The sequence below is a fragment of the Nelusetta ayraudi genome, unplaced genomic scaffold (assembly GCF_046127955.1).
Source record: "Nelusetta ayraudi isolate G7.1 ecotype Tasmania unplaced genomic scaffold, CSIRO-AGI_Nayr_v1 ptg000116l, whole genome shotgun sequence".
Lineage (NCBI taxonomy): Eukaryota > Metazoa > Chordata > Actinopteri > Tetraodontiformes > Monacanthidae > Nelusetta > Nelusetta ayraudi.
The window spans coordinates 151082-172500 of record NW_027466166.1 but is presented as its reverse complement, the minus strand read 5'-3'; the positions used below and the strand labels follow the sequence as shown (position 1 = coordinate 172500).

Genomic DNA, 21419 nt, shown 5'->3' with positions numbered 1-21419 from the left:
TTAGAGAGAGAGAGAGAGAGAGAGAGAGAGAGAGAGAGAGAGAGAGAGAGAGAGAGAGAGAGAGAGAGAGAGAGAGAGAGAGCGCCGAGCAAACACAGAGGAAGGAGCACTTCACAGCAGCAACAGCGCCAACATATGTGAGTGGAGGGGGATCAGCTGACAAGACAAGCAGACCAAGGTGGAAAATCGTCCCCAGCTCTGACCTACAGACACCCTGTCTGTCTGTCTGTCTGTCTGACTGACTAACTGTCTGTCTGACTGACGGTCTGTCCGCCGCTCCCAGAAGACGAGCGCGGAGACACCGGGAGAGGCAGAGGCAGGGAGGGGGGGAGAGCGCGCTTACCTCGGCTTTGACTTCCTCCACGAGTCTCGCCTGTGACCACACGGCGCTCCTCTCACACAGCCACTAGACAAGAGGAGAAGAAAGGAGAGCAGTGAGCTGGGGCAAGTGATCGGGACAGATTGGAATGCTTTGCAGAGGCAGGGAGGGAGAGAGAGAGAGAGAGAGAGAGAGAGAGAGAGAGAGAGAGAGAGGGAGAGAGAGAGAGAGAGAGAGCAAGTGAAGCAGGAAGGGGAGGGAGAGAGGAGAGGTGGGAGGAGAGGGAGGAGGAGGAGGGATCACTTGTTCCTCTGACGGAAACTCGCGAATTGACTCCGGGGGAAGAGAGGAGGGAGGAAGAGTGGAGAAGAAGAGTGGAGGAGGAGGAGGAGGAGGAGGAGGGAAGGGAAAAAAAACAAGCCTCAATAAGCAGCACAGGACAGCCACCTCGGAGCTCTGCACACGCACACACACACACACACACACACGCAAAAACACACCTACGCAACAAGAGAGTCACTGGTAGGCGTGCGCGGGTGCGCGCGCGCACACACACACACACACTGCAATTACTCTTGGTAACCGTGTTAAGGCTTTCAGCAGGAGCTGCTGCAAGAGTGGCAGGAATCACATTTGACAGCCATGTAGGCTGAGTTGTGTGTGTGTGTGTGTGTGTGTGTGTGTGTGTGTGTGTGTGTGTGTGTGTGTGTGTTCGTGTTCATACCTGCTTTAATCCATTTCAGGTCTGCATTTACTGCCCACAATCTTTGTGAGGGCTGTTTTTCTTTGCCATCCCATATTCTTCGAAGGGTTTAGTCTCGGTCTGGGCTCTCCTGGATTCAGATTTAGTCATTTTATCGGAATGGTTTAAGTTCAGGGGCCCTTGATCGCATTACGTCAATTGCAGGAGTAGAAAGATAAGACCGTGTGTGTGTGTGTGTGTGTGTGTGTCTACGTGTGTGTGTGTGTGTGCACACGCGCAAATAGGGGGAATAGGCAGGACGTCCATCGCAGTATCCAGCAATCACACTACTCGACGCCCAAACAAGAGTGTCGCGCTGCAGACACGCCGCTCTCTCACACACGTCAGTCGAGCCACAAAGCCGCAAAGTTTTTCACTACGAGGCCGAGCACCTCTCTGGCTGTGCATCGTACAGGTGCTCGTACGGAAATAGCCTAAAGATATTTGTAGAGGAGCGAGAGAGCGGCAGACGGAGGTAAATGGGAGGGCGGGAGGTGTTGGAGTGGGCCCGTATAGAACACAGTGAGTGTCGAGGCAGCAAATTGACATTGTGTAACAGGATACCACACATAGCACTCATGGTGCCTCAGATCCCCGCTACCTTCCCTGAATAGCGAGAGGCTTTCGTCTGCCTCAAACTCCCCCACTCTCTCGGTCCGGTGCCCACGGCTGCGGAACATCTCTCCAGCCAGTCGATATCAGGATGCCGAGGAGTTGCACTTCTCACTCAATCCCGAGAGGATAAATCGCACAACTCAACCCAGTTTCGCCGTGTTGATTTGTCGTTTGTCTGCGGGCGCCGGGGGCGAACAAAGAGCGAGCGAACGCCGCGGCGTGCTTAGCAGCAGTTTTTAAAGTTTGATGTATTTTTCTTTTTGAAACATGCGACAGATCCTTCAAAAATGTTTAATGAGAGAGATCACACATTTTCCAAACTATATGGTGTCGTGAACACATTTTTTTCCTTGGGACAAAACAAGTTTTGATACAAACAAAAAAAAGCCTCGATTTTTACATGACAATATTCTAAAAATCAACAGAACTAAGACATTGCAGAACAAATTGTCAATTTTAAGCATTTAAATGCCCAGTGTGTAAAATTTGGCCTGATTTATGATTTTTATTTTGGTAAAGTACATATAGCAAGGGTCTTGCTCTCAGTTAGCTGCCATCTTGCACTGCCATATTTCTAAGGAAGCCTGGTGTGGACAATCCAGCCCGCTTGACAACACGTTTCAGATTTAGGGTGAGTGCTCGTGTCCTCAAATAAACCAATGAAGAAGATGGTGGACCATGCTATCCAGATTTGTGTGTGCAGGTCACTGTAGTTCACTGGCAAGCTTGGGGGAGGGAGGGTGAGCGAATGAGTGCTGCAATCTAAAATCTGACCACTAGATGGCACATTTTGACACAATGTACCTTTAAATTCACATAAACAGTGGGTCTGCTTTTAAGAAGACAGCCGTGTTACCATTGGCAGCCTACAGGGGGCCAGAGTTTGGGTCCTCTCAGGGTTTCTTCATTTCGTCATAAGAAGGTTGACATCAGGAAACACTATTGAGTACTGTTTTACCGCGAGATGCTTCTTGCTATGCTGATGTTATCCTCCACAGTGACCTTTAGAAGTTTCATCATTATTCAAGTCATTTTTATCAAGTCCTTTATCTAAAATCCCTTTCAGCTGCGGCCTGTATCCATCTTGAAGCTAACCCAAGTCCATTCTCTGCTCCGAACAACCGTAATTGCCGCGACGCTGGAATACAGCAGAGTGTTTAGTCAGTCCACAAGAATTGGTGACATCACAGACAATTACTGATGAGCCCATTTGGATGAAGCAAAGTGTCTCGCTAAAGCGTTAAACGCTGTGAATCAGAGTGAGAAGGAGGCGTGAACCGAGCGTCGCAGCAGACGTTGTCCATCTGTGCTCAGTCATCTATACTCCCAGATCGAAAATAAACTGGTCGCAAGCAGCCTTCCCATTCCACGTCTCTTACTTCTGGGGATCGCTGAATGTCATTGTTTATTATCAGGCCAAAACCATTTCCTGCCTTTCTCCAATTCAGGCACAATGTCCAGTGATGGATGTGAGGCAGAGAGGAGAGGAGAGAGTGAGCGAGACTGTAAGAGACACGCGCACTCGGGATTGTAAAAGGTTTCAATCGATCTGGCTGATCTTATTAGCCGGTGACTGGCACATCAAACAAACAACACACACACACACACACACACACACACACACACACACACACACACACACACACACACACACACACACACACACAAGGAAAAAAAAAGGTTGTGAAAGAACAATGTGCCCGTCACCCAATCAGGTGTTAGAAAACAACAACCCCCTGTGTGAGGTCCTTCGCACCCTCAGCAACTCTGCAACGCTCCACTTACATCACCATCACCTAATCTAGAGGGCGCTCACACAAGCATACACTGTGCGCGCAAAATGCGTAACGCACGCACACCGGTGATAAATAAGGTCAGTTACCATGGCGATAGGGAACATTGCAGGAGCTCTTGAAACAGATTTACCATGTGCAGCCGCGAGTCAACATACACGTAATAATGACCGAAGAAGTTTTGTTTGTTTTTTTAAATATTTTTTGTTCCAAAAGTGCCGGAGAAAATAAATCGAGACGCTCAGAAACTTTGCACTGGTCGAACAGCAAATATGACTGAGTGTTGACTGAGTGAATGTTTTGAGGAGCGCCGTGACCGTGTAACCATCCAGTGGCCATCGGCTGTCAGTCACACCTCATTTAAGCAGCGGGGCTCCTATATGTTTTTAATAGACGACACAATTTTCATTAAGAGGGCATCATTACGCGTGGTGTTTACAACCGCTCAAATAATGAGATGGTGATGATCATTATCTACCAGCAGATTACAGCTCTTGGTTGATGATGATGATACAGCTGAAAACACTAAAAGGTTCCTGTAAGTGGTGTGCCGCGAGGAAGGAGAATATGCTGCGTTGACTGTAAAGCGCTACAAGGCAAACAGTCATTTGTCATGCTGGACTCTCTCTCTCTACATATATATATATATACGTCTGTGTTTGTGTGTGTGTGTGAAAAAAAAGAAACAGGAGAATATCCACTAAAAACCAGACTCTCAGTTGACTAAGAGAAGGAGAAGGTTAAGTTTAAAAGAAAATGGATAAGTAAAACTTCAAAGGCCACATATTTAATATTCATTCAAACAAGCATTGCTACAAACAGACTCTGCATCCAGTCAGTGAAAGTTACTTCTTTTGTTTTTGCTTGCTGAACTTTTCAGACAGTGTGCGCTAAAACACATGCTTCTGGAGATGAACCCCTTGTGATGTCACAAGGGTCAATGATGCTTGTGCAAGTGCTTGCTCCACCATCTCAGGCTGCCTCGCAGCGACCTTGTTTTTGTCACATTCCAAACATGTCAAAGGTCCAACAAAGCGATTTTGTGGGAGGCTGCAAACGCAGGGCTAAATATGCTGTTGCCTTAAGATGTATAGAACTGTTGGGGTGATCCATCATATGAGGCAACTACACTTGTGGTTTTGGAAATTGACAATTGAGGCCGTCACATTTCTTCACTTGTCAGCGCTGAAGACGGCCTGGTGGTGAACAACACTGACTCACAGGATCACAGGATCAAATCCGGACAGTGCAGACCAGAAGTGCAACACGTGAATGTGTTTGTGTGAATGTCTAAATCAAAAATCAAATCCAAAACCCAATGTAAACCAAAGACTAGCATTGCGTTGATCAAATTTCCGAGCATTCCAAGCTAGTGCCAATTAAATCCGTGTCAAGAGTATTTGAGTGGCTAGAAGCAGGGCTCCTCATACCTTTGGAATTCCTGGGCGATCGAGCCAGTCAGCATAAATAGCAGTGAGGGTGAGGCCTTTTCTGGAACACAATGGCATAAGCATGAGCATTATTCCTATTATTAAAGCAATGACTGCCAAATGAAAGCTTCTGGGAAAAATACTGCAGAGGGTTTTATGGCAGAGTCGAGTTTCGAGGCGGACACATTCAACATAAAGGACGACACACCTACTTTCAAATGCAGGGACAAGCAAGCAACATGCACAGACAATGAACTGGAGTTACGTATGCACTACAGTGTGCACACGCAGAGGGCGGCAATATGGTGCACAGAGTCTGTCCACACAGACTCTGTGCACCATCATCGAGGCTTAAAGGAAAAAATTCCACCCTTGGATTGTCTGGAGACTTCATTGCCCGCTATTCTACCAAGTGACAAACTAAAATAAATGTAATTTTTCAACAAAAAATAGTTTACAATGTTTGTTTTAGACCATTTTTGTTCAGACGTTGGTCCATCTCCTTTCTTTCTAATGTCCTACATTTCCCAAACTTAACACATGTGCGTTAGGAATATAGGAGGGAGAGCTTCTCAACATTTCCCCTTTTGGAGAGACATTGCTGTTAGCTGGCATGATTTTCTTTTTTAATATGTTGACTGAAGTCGAACAATATATTAATATTTCTTAATTAATGCCTTTTTTAATAAGTGAATTACTGATTGCTCCCCGTGGCATTGCAGTGGCTATATATCCCTGGGTCAGTAGTTGCTGCTGCTGTTACCACATGCCAATTACACACCAGAAACTCCAATTATGCATGCACTGAGAATGTCGGATTTCAATGGAATCCTTTTAAAAACGTGTCAACATATTGAAAAATGGTCAACAGTCAGACAGCCCAACACAGAGCCTTATGTCTGCAGAAGTGACCAGAAAATGTTTTTTAAGAGATTGGTTTTTGTTGCAAGCCCAAGGCCGCACTGATGGCTTTTGCACGCTCATAACTGCTGAGGGGTGCTGGGTAATTTCCGCTTCTATTAACAGTGGAAAGTTTGGCAGAAAGAGAGCAGGCGTTCAGTTCAATTCAAGCTTATAAAAATCCCTTTTTACACTTTGAGTTGGAGAAGCTTATAAGCAGCCATTTGGCAAGAACATTAACTCTTGGCATATGGAGTCGAAACTGTAAAATAACTGTAATGCAATTAATGTGTGAGGGCTGGACATCTGCCAGGGTGGCGGTTATATCTCTCCAAAGTAGGATTACATGGGATTATCTGGGCACAGTTTTCTTTTATGGCAAACAAAAGATTAATTTAACTAAAAGCACCACATGAAACGTCACGTGAATTTCTCTTTTAATGATTTCACAAGGCAGATGTGGGAGCTGCGGCTCCAAGCAGCGAAAAGAGGACATTCATTTCAACATTTATAACAACATTTGGTGGTTAAACTTTAGCGCCGTCTTAATTTCAGAGGTGACAGCAGAAAACAAATTGGTGTTTGCTAAAAACCACAGATACTCCACTTACTTCATGCAAACTGATCGTTTTTCTTCCTCTCCTGTGGTACTGTGATGATAATTGGTTTGTGCGAGGCAGTGCAAATACAAAAAGCCTAAGTGGACATGATACACGGCTCCCAACAGTGAATATATTTTCTTCACCAGATCCTTTTGATATGTATTCATTTACTCTAACTGGGCAAAAAATTATAATAAATCATTCCTAAAACTATCTAAAATTGGTCCAGAAACTTTTCAGATAGCGTCTCCTTCGTTCATCTATTTAAATATCATAAGGTCAGCCTAGAGATCTAAACCATAAACAGCTCGTGTGTAAACACCTCCCCTGCAAATCCTCTCTCTTCTTTGAGCTGTTTACTGAAACGGGCATCCGATCCAAATATCGATCGTCTCCCGACCCCCTGCTATTTACTTTAATCAATCCCTGTCCGTCCAGCAGCACACTCTGCGTGACAGAAAATGTGAAAAAAAAAACATATATATATATATATATATATATATATCATTTTTTTTATTGCAGACAGAAAGCTACAAAGGGAGGAGCGGGGGTTAAAAAAAACGGAAGCATTAAAAGCTGAGAAGGAGACACAGACAGAAGAAGAGGTTAATGAGGTGATGAGGAGAAATAGAGAGCTGAATGATTTAGGAGGTGCAGGGAAGGAAAGGGGAAATTAGAGAGGAGGAGGAGGGTGGGAGGAGCGGTTATCCTTTCACTCTTCAATTAACGGGAGGGTGACTGGGCTGCCCTGCTAACAGGATTGCTGTTGGTCTTTGATTCTTGCACTGCCATGTAAGTCAAAGAATAGGAGCCAAATGATCATATACTAATGGCATGGAGCGCCGAACAAGTCGCATCTGGTGTGAGGAGGGACCATAATGAAAAACAAGTTTTTAATTTGCCCGGAGCAGAAAATCAGGCTTCTAATACCCCTCCACCCCACCAAAAAAGAAAAGAAAAGAAAAGAAAAGAGAAGAAAGCGGCATGTTTAATGCTGTAGAGACTTTTTTATCTTTGTGCATTATTAAATCGACTGAATTTTATGAGACGCAGGTTTCCGTACCTCTCGATGTTGGGAAAGGTAATCAGCAGCATTTGTAGGAAATCCTGCCAACAAAGAACAAAAACAAGGCATAACACAGAGACATTTAGGGGCGCGTGGGAGGAATGGCCCGACGAAAAAAGAAGGAATGCCTGATCGTTAGTCATGTGCACAAGGTCAAACAGCGTTTTCTCACTTCATCCATTATTTGCCAAGGAGATTTAACTTGCCACAGAAGAAACTGGAGCCACCGGTGCCACACGTCAAAGACACACACACACACACACACACGCACACACACACACACACAGACGGGTGACCAGGTGTGATCTCTCAGCTTCACAGCTCCGGCAGAATAAACATACGTGGCTCTCTGCTCGCCTCTTTGAAATGCCGCCGGTGTATTTTTAAACAATTGTGGCAAACGTGGCGGCGAGGGAGACCACAACAGCCTCCAAATAATTTATGGAAATGAAAACGGTGCCTCGGAGTCGGCTCTTTTATTTTGAGAATTCATTAACAGCCTCTCAAGGAGCTGCAGGTCACTGACGGAGATATTCTGTTGCTTTAATTGGGCGACCGGCCGCCTCCCACAGCTCAGACTCACCTGAGATAGAACAAGTTGCCCGTGATATTTCTTCACAAAGGATCTGAAGAAGCGGATGAACTGTCGCTCGCCGACTTGGTCAGCCAGAAACCTGAGGAGGAAGTAACCCTGGGACGAAACATGTATCATATTATAAATGCCATAATATACCACATCATGCAACATCACAGAAAGCAGAGGACAAACGTGTCTTGGAAACCAAAAAAAAAAAATCGTTAGTGCCAATCATTTTTCACGTTTTTCCTCTCAGACTCCAGCAAAGCAACCTTGCATAGTTGATTATATCCCTAAAAACCCAGAACAGCAGCACATTCAACCCTGTGTTTACAGCATCCAGCAAAATAACACCAAAAACAAAAATAATTTTCCTATTAAAACTGATGCTTTATTGTCAAAAACAAAACAAAACACATCATTGCCAACAGCAGCAGAGGTATCAGGGCTATTCGTGCTTTTTTGTGGCATCACGAAGGGCTCATTTCTACAACTGTGCAGCCACGTGTTCCGCTAAAGGCAAGACACACCTACTGTATTTCTTAGAAAGCATTCTTTTCTTTCGTCTGGTCATTATTGTGGTTTCTCACCTTGAGGTAGTGGACCTGCATGAAGGCCTTGTCAGGGTTGAGGGCGTGTTTGACCGTGGAGGAGCCAGACTCACTGACCTGACCGGTGCTCCCCATGTTCGGCCTGCCCGAAACACAAGAGGGGCACACGAGCACGTGAGCGAGTATTTCCAATGGTGACACGGAGCAGAACAAGCAGTTACACAAGGTTTCTATTTTAATTCACTTTTTTTTTTTTTTTTTTTTCTTCTTCTTCTACAGACTCGGTAGTTGAAAGAAAACCACAATTCCTGCGGGAGCGAGAATATTCCGTTAGCAGCTCCACTCAATGGTGAGCCCGCTGCCAGGCAGCCGTATCCCCCCCCGTCCCCCCACGGCCACGGCCACGGCAGACTAGAAATCAAGCCGTATATTTATACTGGGCTGTGCCTGCTGTTTATATGACCTCATGGTGCCGGGCTCCTCGCTTTTAGTGCCCGTGAGTCAACCAGATCCACCGGCAGCAGAAAAAAAAAAAAAGAAGCTAGCTGAAGCTTTCACTTTGCTGCCACGCGGGGACAAATCACTCTTTCACCCCCCCACCACCACCACAACAACAACATCCACGAGCACGCCAACACACAAGCAATAAGGCAACAGCCGGACGGGCAGGGGCGCGGCGCAATGATAGCTTCAGTTAGCCGCCATCGATTAGGACGAGCAGATTAACTCAGTGTGCCGATAGGAAAGCCTCCAAGAATCACCCATCTGACGAGTCGATGCGCCGGGCGCCTGGCCGGCCAATCAATACGCCCTTCATCACTGCCGCCGAGCACTGTTGCACAGGATGGCTTCATGACAGCACACACACACACAAACACACACACACACACACACACACACAAACGCGCAGGTACGCAGGACAGGGGCGATGGATAACAGATAAAAAAAAAGCAACAACACACATTGGGAAAACGTCTTTTTAACGGCGATGACGGTTTAGAACAGTAGCGAAGTTGTGGGAGCAGAGACGGACGCCGGCCACTTGTGGACTACCGGCAGACTGGGGGAGGAACATGGATGTATCATAAGAACTGGATACCGGACTGGCAACATGGCGGCGAGGCGATTCCCCCCTCTTTTACTGCAGCAATGGGCCCAAAAAGCATGCTCACAACACCAATGACCTGACTCAAATTTTTAAAAAATAATAATTTTTATATATAGATGCTCAGAGCAGCAATATATATATATATATTTACTTTAGATTTGATTAAGCTCATTGTAAAAAAGAAAAAAAAAAAAAGGCAGCTTTTAGCAAAAAAAAAAATTAAAAAGCTGAATCCTAATACAAAGCTGTCCATCTTGGTGGTTACTAGGAAGGCAGGCTATTTATCTGTAGTGTACCACAGCCACAGGATTTCCCTCCTTTATATATATAGATATGTATATATATATATATATATATATATATATATATATATATATATATATATATATATATATATATATATATATATGTATATATATATATATATATATATATATATATATATATATACATATGTATATATATATATATATATATATATATATATATATATATATATATATATATATATATATATATATATATATCTCATCAGGGTTTTTTTTTTCAAACTTGCTCCCTGTCAAGTCTTCCTGCCCGCAGTGCCCAGGTCTGTCTGCTACCACTGATAAGATGAAATAAACTCTTTAAGACAGCTGGACGTGCTGTATCCTAGGAATAGTATGCCTGTGTGTGTGCGTGCACACACGTGTGCGTGTACACGTCCTTTGTACAGACCGCAGAGAGAAAGAGAGACAGGAAAAGCAGCCACACAACACGTATTTCCAGAGGAGAAAATGTGTTTGTTTCGTGCGTCACAGATACCGCTGGATAGGAGGAGGAGGAGGAGGAGGGAAAAAAAAAAAGTTGATCCATCACTGACGTGTCAGACAAAGGAACTCCACCCTTCCCACTGTCCGGAGCAGGGATGTATGGATGTGTAAATCCTCGTCTTTCGCCTCCCCTCTTTGTCACAGATGATTTACTCCGGCTTTAAGAAGAATCGCCGGCCGCTGCCTTGGAGAAGCACACAATAGCTCAATGTATTGCAGAATAAATGGTGCGCTTATCTGACTTGTAGGCCATGTCTGTGAGAGTGAGGGAGGCTGTTTGTCCCAGGGTATTTGCGTGTGTGTGTGTGTGTGTGTGTGTGCGCGCGCGTGCGTCCGTGTGTGTGTTCAGCCAAGCATACACCTAGGTGTGTCTGAGATTGAGATAGAGAAAGCGCGGGAGGAAATCAGGAGCTATTACTGACAGGAGTTAATGTGAAATGTACGCGCACACACACACACACACACACGCACGCACAGGTTTAGAGCTCCGTGAGCCATATCCTGACAAATTACACTGGGTTGACTGTGGAAACCGGATAAGGTAAAGCAGCAATCCCAGCAGGCCTGTGAATCAGCGGGGAGAATGGCGTCTGGCCCAGGCTGCCCTAAATATAACTCATCTGAAATGGGCCGATAAACGCCGGCCGCCGGGGCCCCTCCTGGATCAAGGGGTGTCGATTGTGGCCTGTTGATCCCGGAGAACACAATCTGCCATTTAGGCTGCCTGTGTATGTTTTTGTGCGCGCACATGTGTGCGCATGTGCTCCGGACACACCTCCTCGCCACGGTGCACCACTCACAGACCGCATTACACTAAGAGCTCTAAAATGGGACAAAAACAGACGCATGCAAATTATTTAATGAGTGCAACGTGAAGTTGTTCATTCTTTTCCATGATATAACCTCTAAATAAATAACAAATTATTTATATCCATTTATATCTGATGTTCTAGTCTGTAATAAAAAAAAATCACTTTTTGTTCTTTTTTTCCGTTTTGAGTACTCATGTGAGAATTAGCAATGCACGATAAATATCAGTCTCACTTATTTTACCCGGAGCGAACGTACAGAGGAAAGAATTCAGCAGCAAAAAAGAAAAAAGAAAAGTTTGAGTGCCACGAGGTACCTGGCAAGCTATATGGATGAAGCTTAAATCCTTTGGATTAATCTAACGAATCCATCTGGAGCCCATAGAAAATGTTTTGGAAGGGAAGGCAAAACTAGGAAACTTGGACGGGATTGGCCATTTATTGCATTCAAACAGACCAATGTGATTTGCCATGGCGTAACCTTTCCCGCTTGTCCCCGCCCTGATGGAGCTGGATGGCGTTCCTGCCAAAGCAAGTCCCAGTAAGGCTGAAACACGAAAGGCCTTCGCTGCCGCTTTCTCATTATACTATCAATGGGAAAAAAAAAATCCAGGTCTCCTATATCTGCCACTAGAGCAGCGTCCACGCTAATCTCTTCAGCAGCAGCCAGTGTTTACAACACGCAGCAGCTTCTTCCTGGCGGCCTCCTGCCGCGGTTTGCGGAGCGGCTTGGAGCAGTCAGTCCTCATTCCCAGGCCTGTTTGCCTCTCTACCAGTCAAGGAAGCGGACCCAGTTTGGAATTCAATGAAATTCTAAGATTTCACTGGAAATGTTGCCTACATGAGGTTGGCAAGATGGATGGGCTGGATTTCAAAGATGAAATCTGAGCAATTCCGGCAGCCACGCGAGGTTTAACTTTTCTCAGAGCGATCCGACAACCCTTTTGTGTTTATTCATATTTGGCCTTCCCACAGTTGTAAAGGTAAACAGCGAAGCCACATCACAACCTGGACACACCGGCAGTCCAAACCACATCTACAAGTGGTCTGGCCCGCTCCCATTTGCAGAGAAAACCAAGATATTACTTACAGCTGAACTTCAGAGCTCTGATTAGTTTTCCAAATAGGAGCCCCGTGAGTTTCATGCTGTGATAAACACATGAAAAATCACACTGGATCCTACAAAACTAAGTTTACAAAGTAAGAACACGAGGGAGCAAGTGAAAGAAGGAGCAGGAAGTGGGCACAGCATCCAAAGAGAAAAGGTCAAAGCTGGCAGTCGGACAAAGACACTTGTCAAGCGTCGTCCCACACTTCCCAGCAGCTGAGAGACAGAGACTCTCAAACACTGCCAACAGACCATACTGACATTCTTCTAGCGTAAAAATGTTCAGATAAATTTAGAATTTTGGCTGGATATCAAACCTAACCAATTAATTTGGTAAGGTTTAATTGGTCAATCATGCATCAATACATAACGATGGCAATATGAATTCATCTGCACCTATTTTTTGACAGGAAACAAGCAGAGGATAAAAAAAAAATGAGAACACTTCACATCATTTTTTCATCCTGATAAATATAAATAAATCCAAAGTAATGTATGAAACTATGAGCTCTGCAAAGCTGAGAAGAAGCTGAAATACTCTCCATGCCACGATTCATGCCGGAGTGAAAAGGCCTCGCAAATGCTGTCACAAGTTTAACGCATCAAAACAAATTGATTTTCTTTTCTCTCCTGAAAGAGAGCGAGAGCGAGAGAGAGAGAGAGAGAGAGAGAAAAAAAAAATTCTGAATGGACAAATGTTTCCATTGTGTGATGACAGCTCGCGATTAGCGAAACGACATAGTTAGAGGTTTCGGGCTTAAAGAGAAGGTGCCGCGGAGTCAATAACGCATTGACCTGCTGTCATGTCGAGCGCGCTCTCTTTACAAGCGCCAAAGTCAATATCGCAGGTCGCTACAAGTGGAACAGGACGGCGGCAGCGTGAAGAAGTGATAGCATTTAAGCATGTACAGCTAAACTCCCGCAACCGTAATCCTCGGATGACTCTGCGCTTCCACCGTGGATAAAACAAACAGGGCGTAGCCTCCACGCCGACACGGTTACATGGACAGAGTGTGTGTGTGTGTGTGTGTGTGTGTGTGTGTGTGTGTGTGTGTGTGTGTGTGTGTGTGTGTGTGTGAGAGAGGAGTCAAGTTGCCACACCTGCGTCTCTGGAATGCATTTGTGTACACCTGTGGCCCACGTGTGTCTGCACGCGCAGACACTTTAGGAAATATTTGCAGACTTTCCCCTCATGTAGATGCGTCAAATGTGATTTACTTGTCAAGGACGCGTTGTCACTGTAAAATGTGTGGGTAAAATAAGTGTGTGGGTGTTTTTGGCATGGCAATGAGCACGAGTCGGACAATCTACCCCAACCACTGATTAGTATAAATGATTCTCCTTCAGCAGCACATGGTGAGGACTATTTGCCGTCACTGCTGCTTTGACACAAGCCCTGCAGCTGAAAGTGACTTTATGAGCTCAAAAAAAAGTAAAAAGTATATTTTACTGGTGGATTCGGGGGCGCACTCCGTGTGTCTGTGGTAGCAACGACCTCAGACCAGTTTTACAGATACAGCGGGAACACACGCACCTGAGAATCTGAAGCCCCTCCTCGGAGTTCTTCAGCTCGTCAGCGAGTCGTCTCCATCTCAGCAGCGCTTTCAGCTCAGACTCCTCCTCCGCGTCTCGTGAAGAGAGCTGGAGGGCAAAAAAATAAAGTAGATAAGGAATTTAATATGAATTAGGAACAAGCAAATGTCAGTGTAATAAATACTACGGATTGCGGTTTTCCATTCCTGTCAGTTGTGTGTGTGTGTGTGTCTAATTCTGAGGGACCGCGTAAAAAATGTCATGTGCAAGTGTTATTCCAAAAAGTGAGAAAAAATGACAAACTTTGCCGCTGTTAAAATGGATGAAGATGGATTACGGTCGCCTCACAGCAGCCCCACACCTTTGATCTCTTCCTCATTCACTTTTTCGACCTCAGCGTAAAGTAATTTATTTTTTTTAATTTTATGATCCACTGCGTTGAGTCAGTGACTTTCCTTCACCAACGTTGACGTTCATATTCAGCTTTTACGGCCTGGCTTAATAAAAATGTTTCCTTGTGCGTCGATGTATGGTTTTCTCAGAATATATTAATGGCCAGCAGAATTTGACATGAACACCGACCACAACTGGAAACTCTGATCGCACAGGGCCTACGGACTGAAATTTAAACCATGAGCCCATAAAAACTCTGTGTATAAAAAGAAAAAAAAAAAAAGTAATTCTCTGTTCAAGAATGGAAGTTTGATAAACCTTTGCAACTATAACTTGACCTTTCATCAACAATTGCTAGTTTATTTCATCTGACTTATTTTGAAGAGTAGCTGCAATCTGCTGCGATCAGGCAGTGAAGACTCAACTGTACCTTCTGTGCTTTGGCCCAAATAATGTCCTCCAAATAGGTTGCAAAGCCCTCACTGATCCACTCCTCAGTCCAGTCTTTGGCTCCGATGACCAGGCCGAACCAGGCGTGGGCAATCTCGTGGCAAATTCTGGAGCCGCACAAGGACAGCCCATTCTCCGCAGAACTGGAACTCCCAGCATGCAGCACACTCTGAGACAGGAAAATTATATGGGGGCTGGAGAGAGAAAAAAAATGACACAGAAGAATGACAAAGCGCGGGGCTGAAAGTCGAAGTGCAAATTAGAAACGGAACGGGAACATTGCGCGTTTTTTTTTAGCCAAGCGCTTGGTCGTTTAGGAGAGCCACGAAATAAGACAGGAGCCCGGAGACTCGGGAGACTCGGGAGACTCGGGAGACTCCGGAGGGAAGCGTTTCCTCGGGTGAAATGAGTGAAAAACAAAAGGTGGTAAAATATGTAGCAGCCCTCAAGAAATTGGAAATAAATAAGGAAATGTTCCACACTTGCAATTACAGACAATTGCAGCCAAAGCAGGCCACGTAGGTCCAGTTAACACATGTGCACAAAAATAAATGTCACTGTCCAACCCCTCTCAAAATCCCTATTATCTTTAGCAAACGGAAGCTTACTCATCGTGCGCTCCTGCCAAATAGAACTCTTCTGCACAAACTTCAAAAAGAAGAACATTGTGTTCCCTGCGCTTGAACTGTCTCCTGAGAACAATTTCCCGTAAACAAATAAATAAGTAAGTAAGTCAGTCAGTAATCAAGCAGGCTAAAGGTCCCAATCCTCTTTCATTCATTTCAAGGCAATTATGTAAATCTGCAGTTTATTAACCAGCTAAAAGACATCATCACATTTTTGCACTTAAACGAAACCTGGGGGGGGGACGCTAAGAACAAAGCTTGACAAACCATATTTAAAACTGCAGGCATCTGCAATAATTACATTGCCATGAGTGATTTATTGTGTAATTACTTTTATTAAAAAAAAGCCTTGCCTTGCACTCCTCGCAGGAAAAATGAACACATGTTTATGGTTATAATCAAATTGCAGATAATGTGCCAGTGTGTGTCAGTGTACTGAATGCTACTTCCTTCTGTCAACACAAGTACAAAAAAATAGCCAGTTGATGCATGGAGAGCAAGAAAATGCCTTGAAGAGTTGAGGCAAGAATGTTGACTTCATTTCAAATCGTTAAGGTTGGGCATGCGTCGCGTTTGAAGAAATCCAGTGGTTTCAATTCAGCTCAAGCAGTTCATGAACATCGTTTAAAGGAAGCCAAAAGTTCACAAAATCGAAACATACTGACGGTCGCATGGTCAAGCTGCTGGGTTAACAAAAGGGTTTGCTGGCTCTTGGCGTCTGGCTTGTCAGTTGACAATTGTTAATAAAAAACTTATAGAAAAGGCTTCAGGGCAGGTTTGTTTACTAGCAACAATGCTAACACCTCAGAGGTGTGTGCTGTCTTGCTTCCCAAACCTCAAAAAGAAGAGATGCTTCAAAATGTGGAGGCTTGGAAGGTGAATTTGGGATTTTCCTTAGAACAATCTAACGACACTGAAAACTCCTTGTTGTGAAGTTGCTTTCATCTGTCTGTGTTTTGTCGCCATGGAGTTCAAGATGTTTCGTTTATTACCTGGCGCACTGGCAGTGAGAGGGAAAAAACAAAAAAGACAGTGATGTTGATATTGAGGAATCTTCTCCCGGCGCTGCTTCAACTGTTCAACAGCCTCAGATGGCCAAGTCAAATTTCTAACATGCCAGAAATGCAGCGGGTTGGTCAGGAGCAGATAACTGGCCCTCGCTCCTCTTTGTACACGGAACGGACCCAGTCAAACAGACATTTGGCCCGATTCTAACAGAACCGTGCAGCTGAAATATGGGCCACATGCGAGACAAACTGTCCTGGGTTTTGCACAGTTTAAGTGTGTTTAAGTGTGCGTTGCTCAGTGCCAACAATCCAAAGATACAAGATGCCATTAAGCCATTCAGCCCTAAGAGCAGTTAATCAGCGTTCTTGGTCAAGTACATTTAGGGTAGGCTTAAAAAAAAAAGTCCTAACGTCCTGCGTGATTGTTTGCAAATGTGAGCTCATGCATTCCAGTCTACAGAGGTAATGGCTTTTCCTAATGTCAAGATGAAATATTCAAGTTCAAAAAAAGAAGTCAAGATTGCAGGTTGCTCCAGTGAAATGTTCCTTCTGCTTCCATCTGGAGGAATTAAATTCAAATTTTAAGAGGTTTGGGAAAACCTCGCTGAGCACAACTGTACTCTAACTGAGGAAGCTCGGTTCATACCTGGAACCTGTGTTGGGTTTGCACATAACACAGCAGTGAATTAAAGTCTAATTAGTTCCCATGTCTAGCTGTGACTTTAGGTACACTGTGCTTGGACCAACCACACTGCCTTCAGAACTGCCTTTGTGCTGGACACATTCCTCAGAGATTATGGCGCATAGTGACATGATTGAATCACACAGTTGCTGCAGATTTGTCAGTGCACGTGCACGTGCACGTCCACGATGCCAATCTCTCCTTCCGCCACATCCCGAAGCTCCTCTATTGTGTGGAGATCCAGTGACCATGGAGGCTATTGGAGCGCGGTGAGCTCATTGTCATGCAGAAGAAGCCGAGTGTGAGATGATGAGAGCTTTGTGACATGGAGCATTATTAAGCTGGAGGTAGGACTCACCAGATGCAAAAGTACAGAGGTGCTGTGGCCATGACAAGGATGGAAATGGCCCAAACCATTTCACCAACAGCAGCCTGAAGCCTTGCTACACTGTGGCTTGGAGCTACGCTATCATGTTGTTTCTGTTAAAATCTACCATCCAACCTAACATTGTAACATCTCATGAAGTGAGTGGTTTGTAAGTAGTTGCATTGCATTGCCTGATTTAATTAACAGATGGGAGCTCTTTGCAGTTTGAACCTCATAAAATGCAATATATCTAATATGGAAATGTTTACCACTGAGAAAGGTTGGCACGTCTTAGATCCTAATTTAGAAAGTTTGAGCATTTCAGAGAAAGTCATCAATTCAAGCACAGAGGAGCGCGCTCATTAAAAGAGTACACGATCGTTGCACAGCAAATCACATCCAGCTCGAGGGATATTTATTTGCTTTTACAACTGATATTAAGTAATAATGTTTGCCAAAGACAGTCGGCACTCTGGATATTTTCATTTTCACTCCAGATATTCTAAAATGACTTCAATGTGCAGACTCTCGGGTTCTCAGCGTCAGCGAGAGAGCAGAGAGAACAGGGTTTATCGGCTCTAACCATGACATTCCTCATGGAAAAGGACCTGTATGAGCATTCAGTCAAAGTCAAGGTCACGGCTCAGGACTTTTATGCTGCATTCTTCACTTCAGCCTTATGTAACAGGGTGGCCTGAGGGCCTCACCGGCTGTGTGTGAGGCAGGCAATTTTTCAGCAAAAGAATCTGAGACGAGTCACAGAGGTGCCAAATAATGATCTCTCGCACTTCTAACCCGTATCACTACACACAGGACTCTCTCGAATTCCATCCACACCCTTTGGAGCCATTACTGCCCCGGCCGGCAGTGGCCTGGTGGGAGGTCTGCAGTGAAAGGCATTTTGTCAAGGGCTCATGTCACCCTTGTACAGCAGCAGGGGAATATGGTAAAGATGCCACTGTATTACAGACAGGGCATATTTTTATCAACTGCTCATACAGAAATCGCCCTTTTCCCAAAGGGGACAATAAGATCAGATCACTCTTCTGCTGCTGAAGAGCCAATTTAGAGGGTAAAGACTGGAGTTAGAATATAGGTTAGACTCGATCAGCCGCATGACTTATAAAGAGAAAAGTAAAAGCAAATACCAACATTTTCTAAATGCATCGATAAATAAATAAACTCTAAACACCACAGCCAGCTCTTATCCAACAGAAGATTGTTTTATAAGCCAGAAGGCAAGCTTGTTATTTCGGAACATGTCAGCATTGTACAGCGGGGGTCTTATGGGCATCATTTCCGAGACAGCATCTCAAATCTAATCCCGAGCTTGTCCTGATTACTCAAACAAAGGGCTCTCGCTGGAGCAGGAGATGCTAACATTAGCCTTATGAGTTTCTTTGTAGCCTAATCTTATTCCACCACAATTGGATAAGCACGTCTTTGTTGTCAGCTCCAGCAGTGTGATCTGTGATGTTGTGCGTGTGTGTGTGTGTGTGTGTGTGTGTGTGTGACAGAGAGAGAGAGTAAGTGAGTGTGAAACACAAAGACAGCCTTTCAGAGCCACTGCTTGCACATGCCTCCTCTGAGGGATGCTGAATCCGTCACTACAGTGACAAATAGTGCCAACCCCACCGCGGTCCTGATGAATAACAACAGCATCTTTCACGTTCGCTGATGCGCTGACTGACATTAGTTGACATCAGGGACCTGTCAGGTGAGCAGGCATAAGAAGACATCCATGTGAGCGTGCGCGCACACACACGCGCTCGTCTATACATATGTAGCAGCTGCACATGTGCAACAGCTTTCATCCCTGCAATAGAGCAGAATCTCGAGTCTGTCAAAAAAAAGACATTTTTTGCATGTATTTTTCATGCTATTCTTATTCCACGTTGTTTGTGCATAACATGCATGGCTAACGAGTGTTACTTGTCGTTAAATGGAAACCGAGCACATCTGATGTTTTGAAGGGAAGTTCTTTAAACAAACAGACTCTGGAATCTGAAGTGCATTTGAATTGCTGCACACTTAGTGATTTTTTTGTGCCTGTGATCCCTGTGACACCCCACCTGTTCACATATATTCTTAAAAAGGCTCTCACAGTGCCAAAAATAAATGTTAGACTCAGGGCGCATCTCTTGTTCTTGACTGCCCCCATTCAGTTCATTTTAAGGCTTTGGGTTGCAGGACATTTGACAAATACACATAAAGACTAGAGTGAGCTCTTGAACATCCAAACGGAGGTAAACTAAACAAAACAGTTTTGGTATTTAAATAACCGGCAGAGACCTGAGAGGACCACTGGCGGGAACCCGTTCGCTCCAAAAATGAAATCCTGATTAAAACGCCTTCCTGTGCCGTTTCCCGCGTTGACCTCAAAATTCGGAGAGAGACACGGCGACTCGGCCCTGAGCATCAGGGGCGTTCGCCAGGGCCACTCTTCAATTTGGTGAGACATAGATTGCATTGGTGGTTCTCTCCTCCATCTCTCCATCCATTATTCATCCCTCCATCCATCCTTCCTTGGCTGTAGGCCATTTTTTCCCCAGTGGGACATTTCCATGCATAATGCAACAGGGCCTCCATCATAGTCCTGTAATTGACATCCCTGGCCCAGCTTAGCTTATAGCCGGGACCCTTGTAAAACAGCTGCATGAGACGGAGGAATAAGGCGAGAAGGCATGCGCCTTGCGTACGTGAGAATGAGCGAGCGAGCTCTTGCGGTAGACGTAAGCTAAAGACAGGCGATGGATAAAGTGGGTAAGGTGGAAGGATTTTGTTATGTTGCAAGTTTGGTGCCTTCCTCAAGTGCGGCATCGACTCCCTGAGGTGACAATAGTTGAATCGCTGAACCAGTGTTTGTTGCGGGATGCCTGGATTGTGCGCTTGGCTGCATACCAATAGGTAACAAAAACACAGAAAAACTTTGGCGGCACGACAGCGAACAGGTAAGGTCGGCGACAAAAAGGCACGAGAAAGAAAGAACGCTCCCCTCACCCTCCCCTCATATTTAGCAGAAGTGGAAGAGCTGGCATTTCCTGCTTACAGCAGGACTCTTTGTCTTACTTTCCTCTGTCCCAGGCAATCGCCTGAACTATTTTCGACACAGGGGCATATTTGACTAAACTGCTTCTGCCCCTCATTCTTTTTTAACAAGTCTGACTTCAAATGTCTGGCATTCCAGGCTGGCTGCACATCAGCCCTCTACTCCCAGACAGGGGGCCCAGCAGGGCCAGGCCAAATGCCACTCCATGTAGGGCCAGATCACATGAATGTGAACCCGGAGCGGGGCCCCCAGAGAGCCGCCCCACCCACGTGCGCCACATTACATCAAAGTCTAAGAATAAGTAGCACGAAGAGATATCGGGAGGTCATCAGGAACGAGGAGGCACCTCAGGCTGCTCAAGTACGGAGAAAATGAGACGTTGTGCCAGAAGGAGCAAGTGGCGGGATTCAAGGTGAACCTGCAGCACGTCGTCACTCTCAAGTGGTCGCTCTCCGAGGCATGTTATTGTCCACAGACAGACAGCTGGCTCTTAGGAGGCCGACCTCGCCTCCGACCAATGCGGCAAAAAAACGCACTGGAAGATGCGATGAATGCGCGAGGGGCGGGGCCAAACTGAGCAGCCACGTCCGCTGGCGGAGAGTCGCTAGCACAGGCACGTACACGCACGTCCACCCACACACTTCCGTGAAGGCTACTTTGAATGTGTGTCAACGGGGAAGTGATTGCAGATGTTGGATTTGTCCTCTACTTAAGAGTAAAACGATCCTCGCTGCACTTTTTTCCCCTTTGTTTATTAGAGAGAATAAAATCTGATCTCATTCTGTGAGCGTCCCTTAGCTCGCGGCGCGGCGCTACTCCGGAGCACAGATTTAGAACACCGCCGGCACGCATTAGGTAAGCTCTCACTGTGTGGTTGAAA

The 21419-nt window shown here is 45.2% G+C and overlaps 1 protein-coding gene across 7 annotated transcripts in view; it reads right to left on the bottom strand.

Annotated features, from left to right (window-relative positions):
• aopep (aminopeptidase O (putative)) overlaps positions 1 to 21419 on the bottom strand; it is a 74018-nt gene that overhangs the window by 35616 nt on the left and 16983 nt on the right. For 4 of the 7 annotated variants that reach the window (XM_076049468.1, XM_076049470.1, XM_076049467.1 and 1 more), the window contains 7 exons: positions 14789 to 15002; positions 13967 to 14073; positions 8635 to 8737; positions 8051 to 8158; positions 7465 to 7508; positions 4900 to 4960; positions 344 to 406 (listed from right to left, as the gene is read on the bottom strand). In XM_076049468.1, coding sequence (XP_075905583.1) covers positions 344 to 406; positions 4900 to 4960; positions 7465 to 7508; positions 8051 to 8158; positions 8635 to 8737; positions 13967 to 14073; positions 14789 to 15002 — 700 coding nt within the window. The remainder of the gene's footprint in view (positions 1 to 343; positions 407 to 4899; positions 4961 to 7464; positions 7509 to 8050; positions 8159 to 8634; positions 8738 to 13966; positions 14074 to 14788; positions 15003 to 21419) is intronic. The other 3 variants (XR_012929280.1, XR_012929279.1, XM_076049469.1) reach the window with 2 other exon arrangements.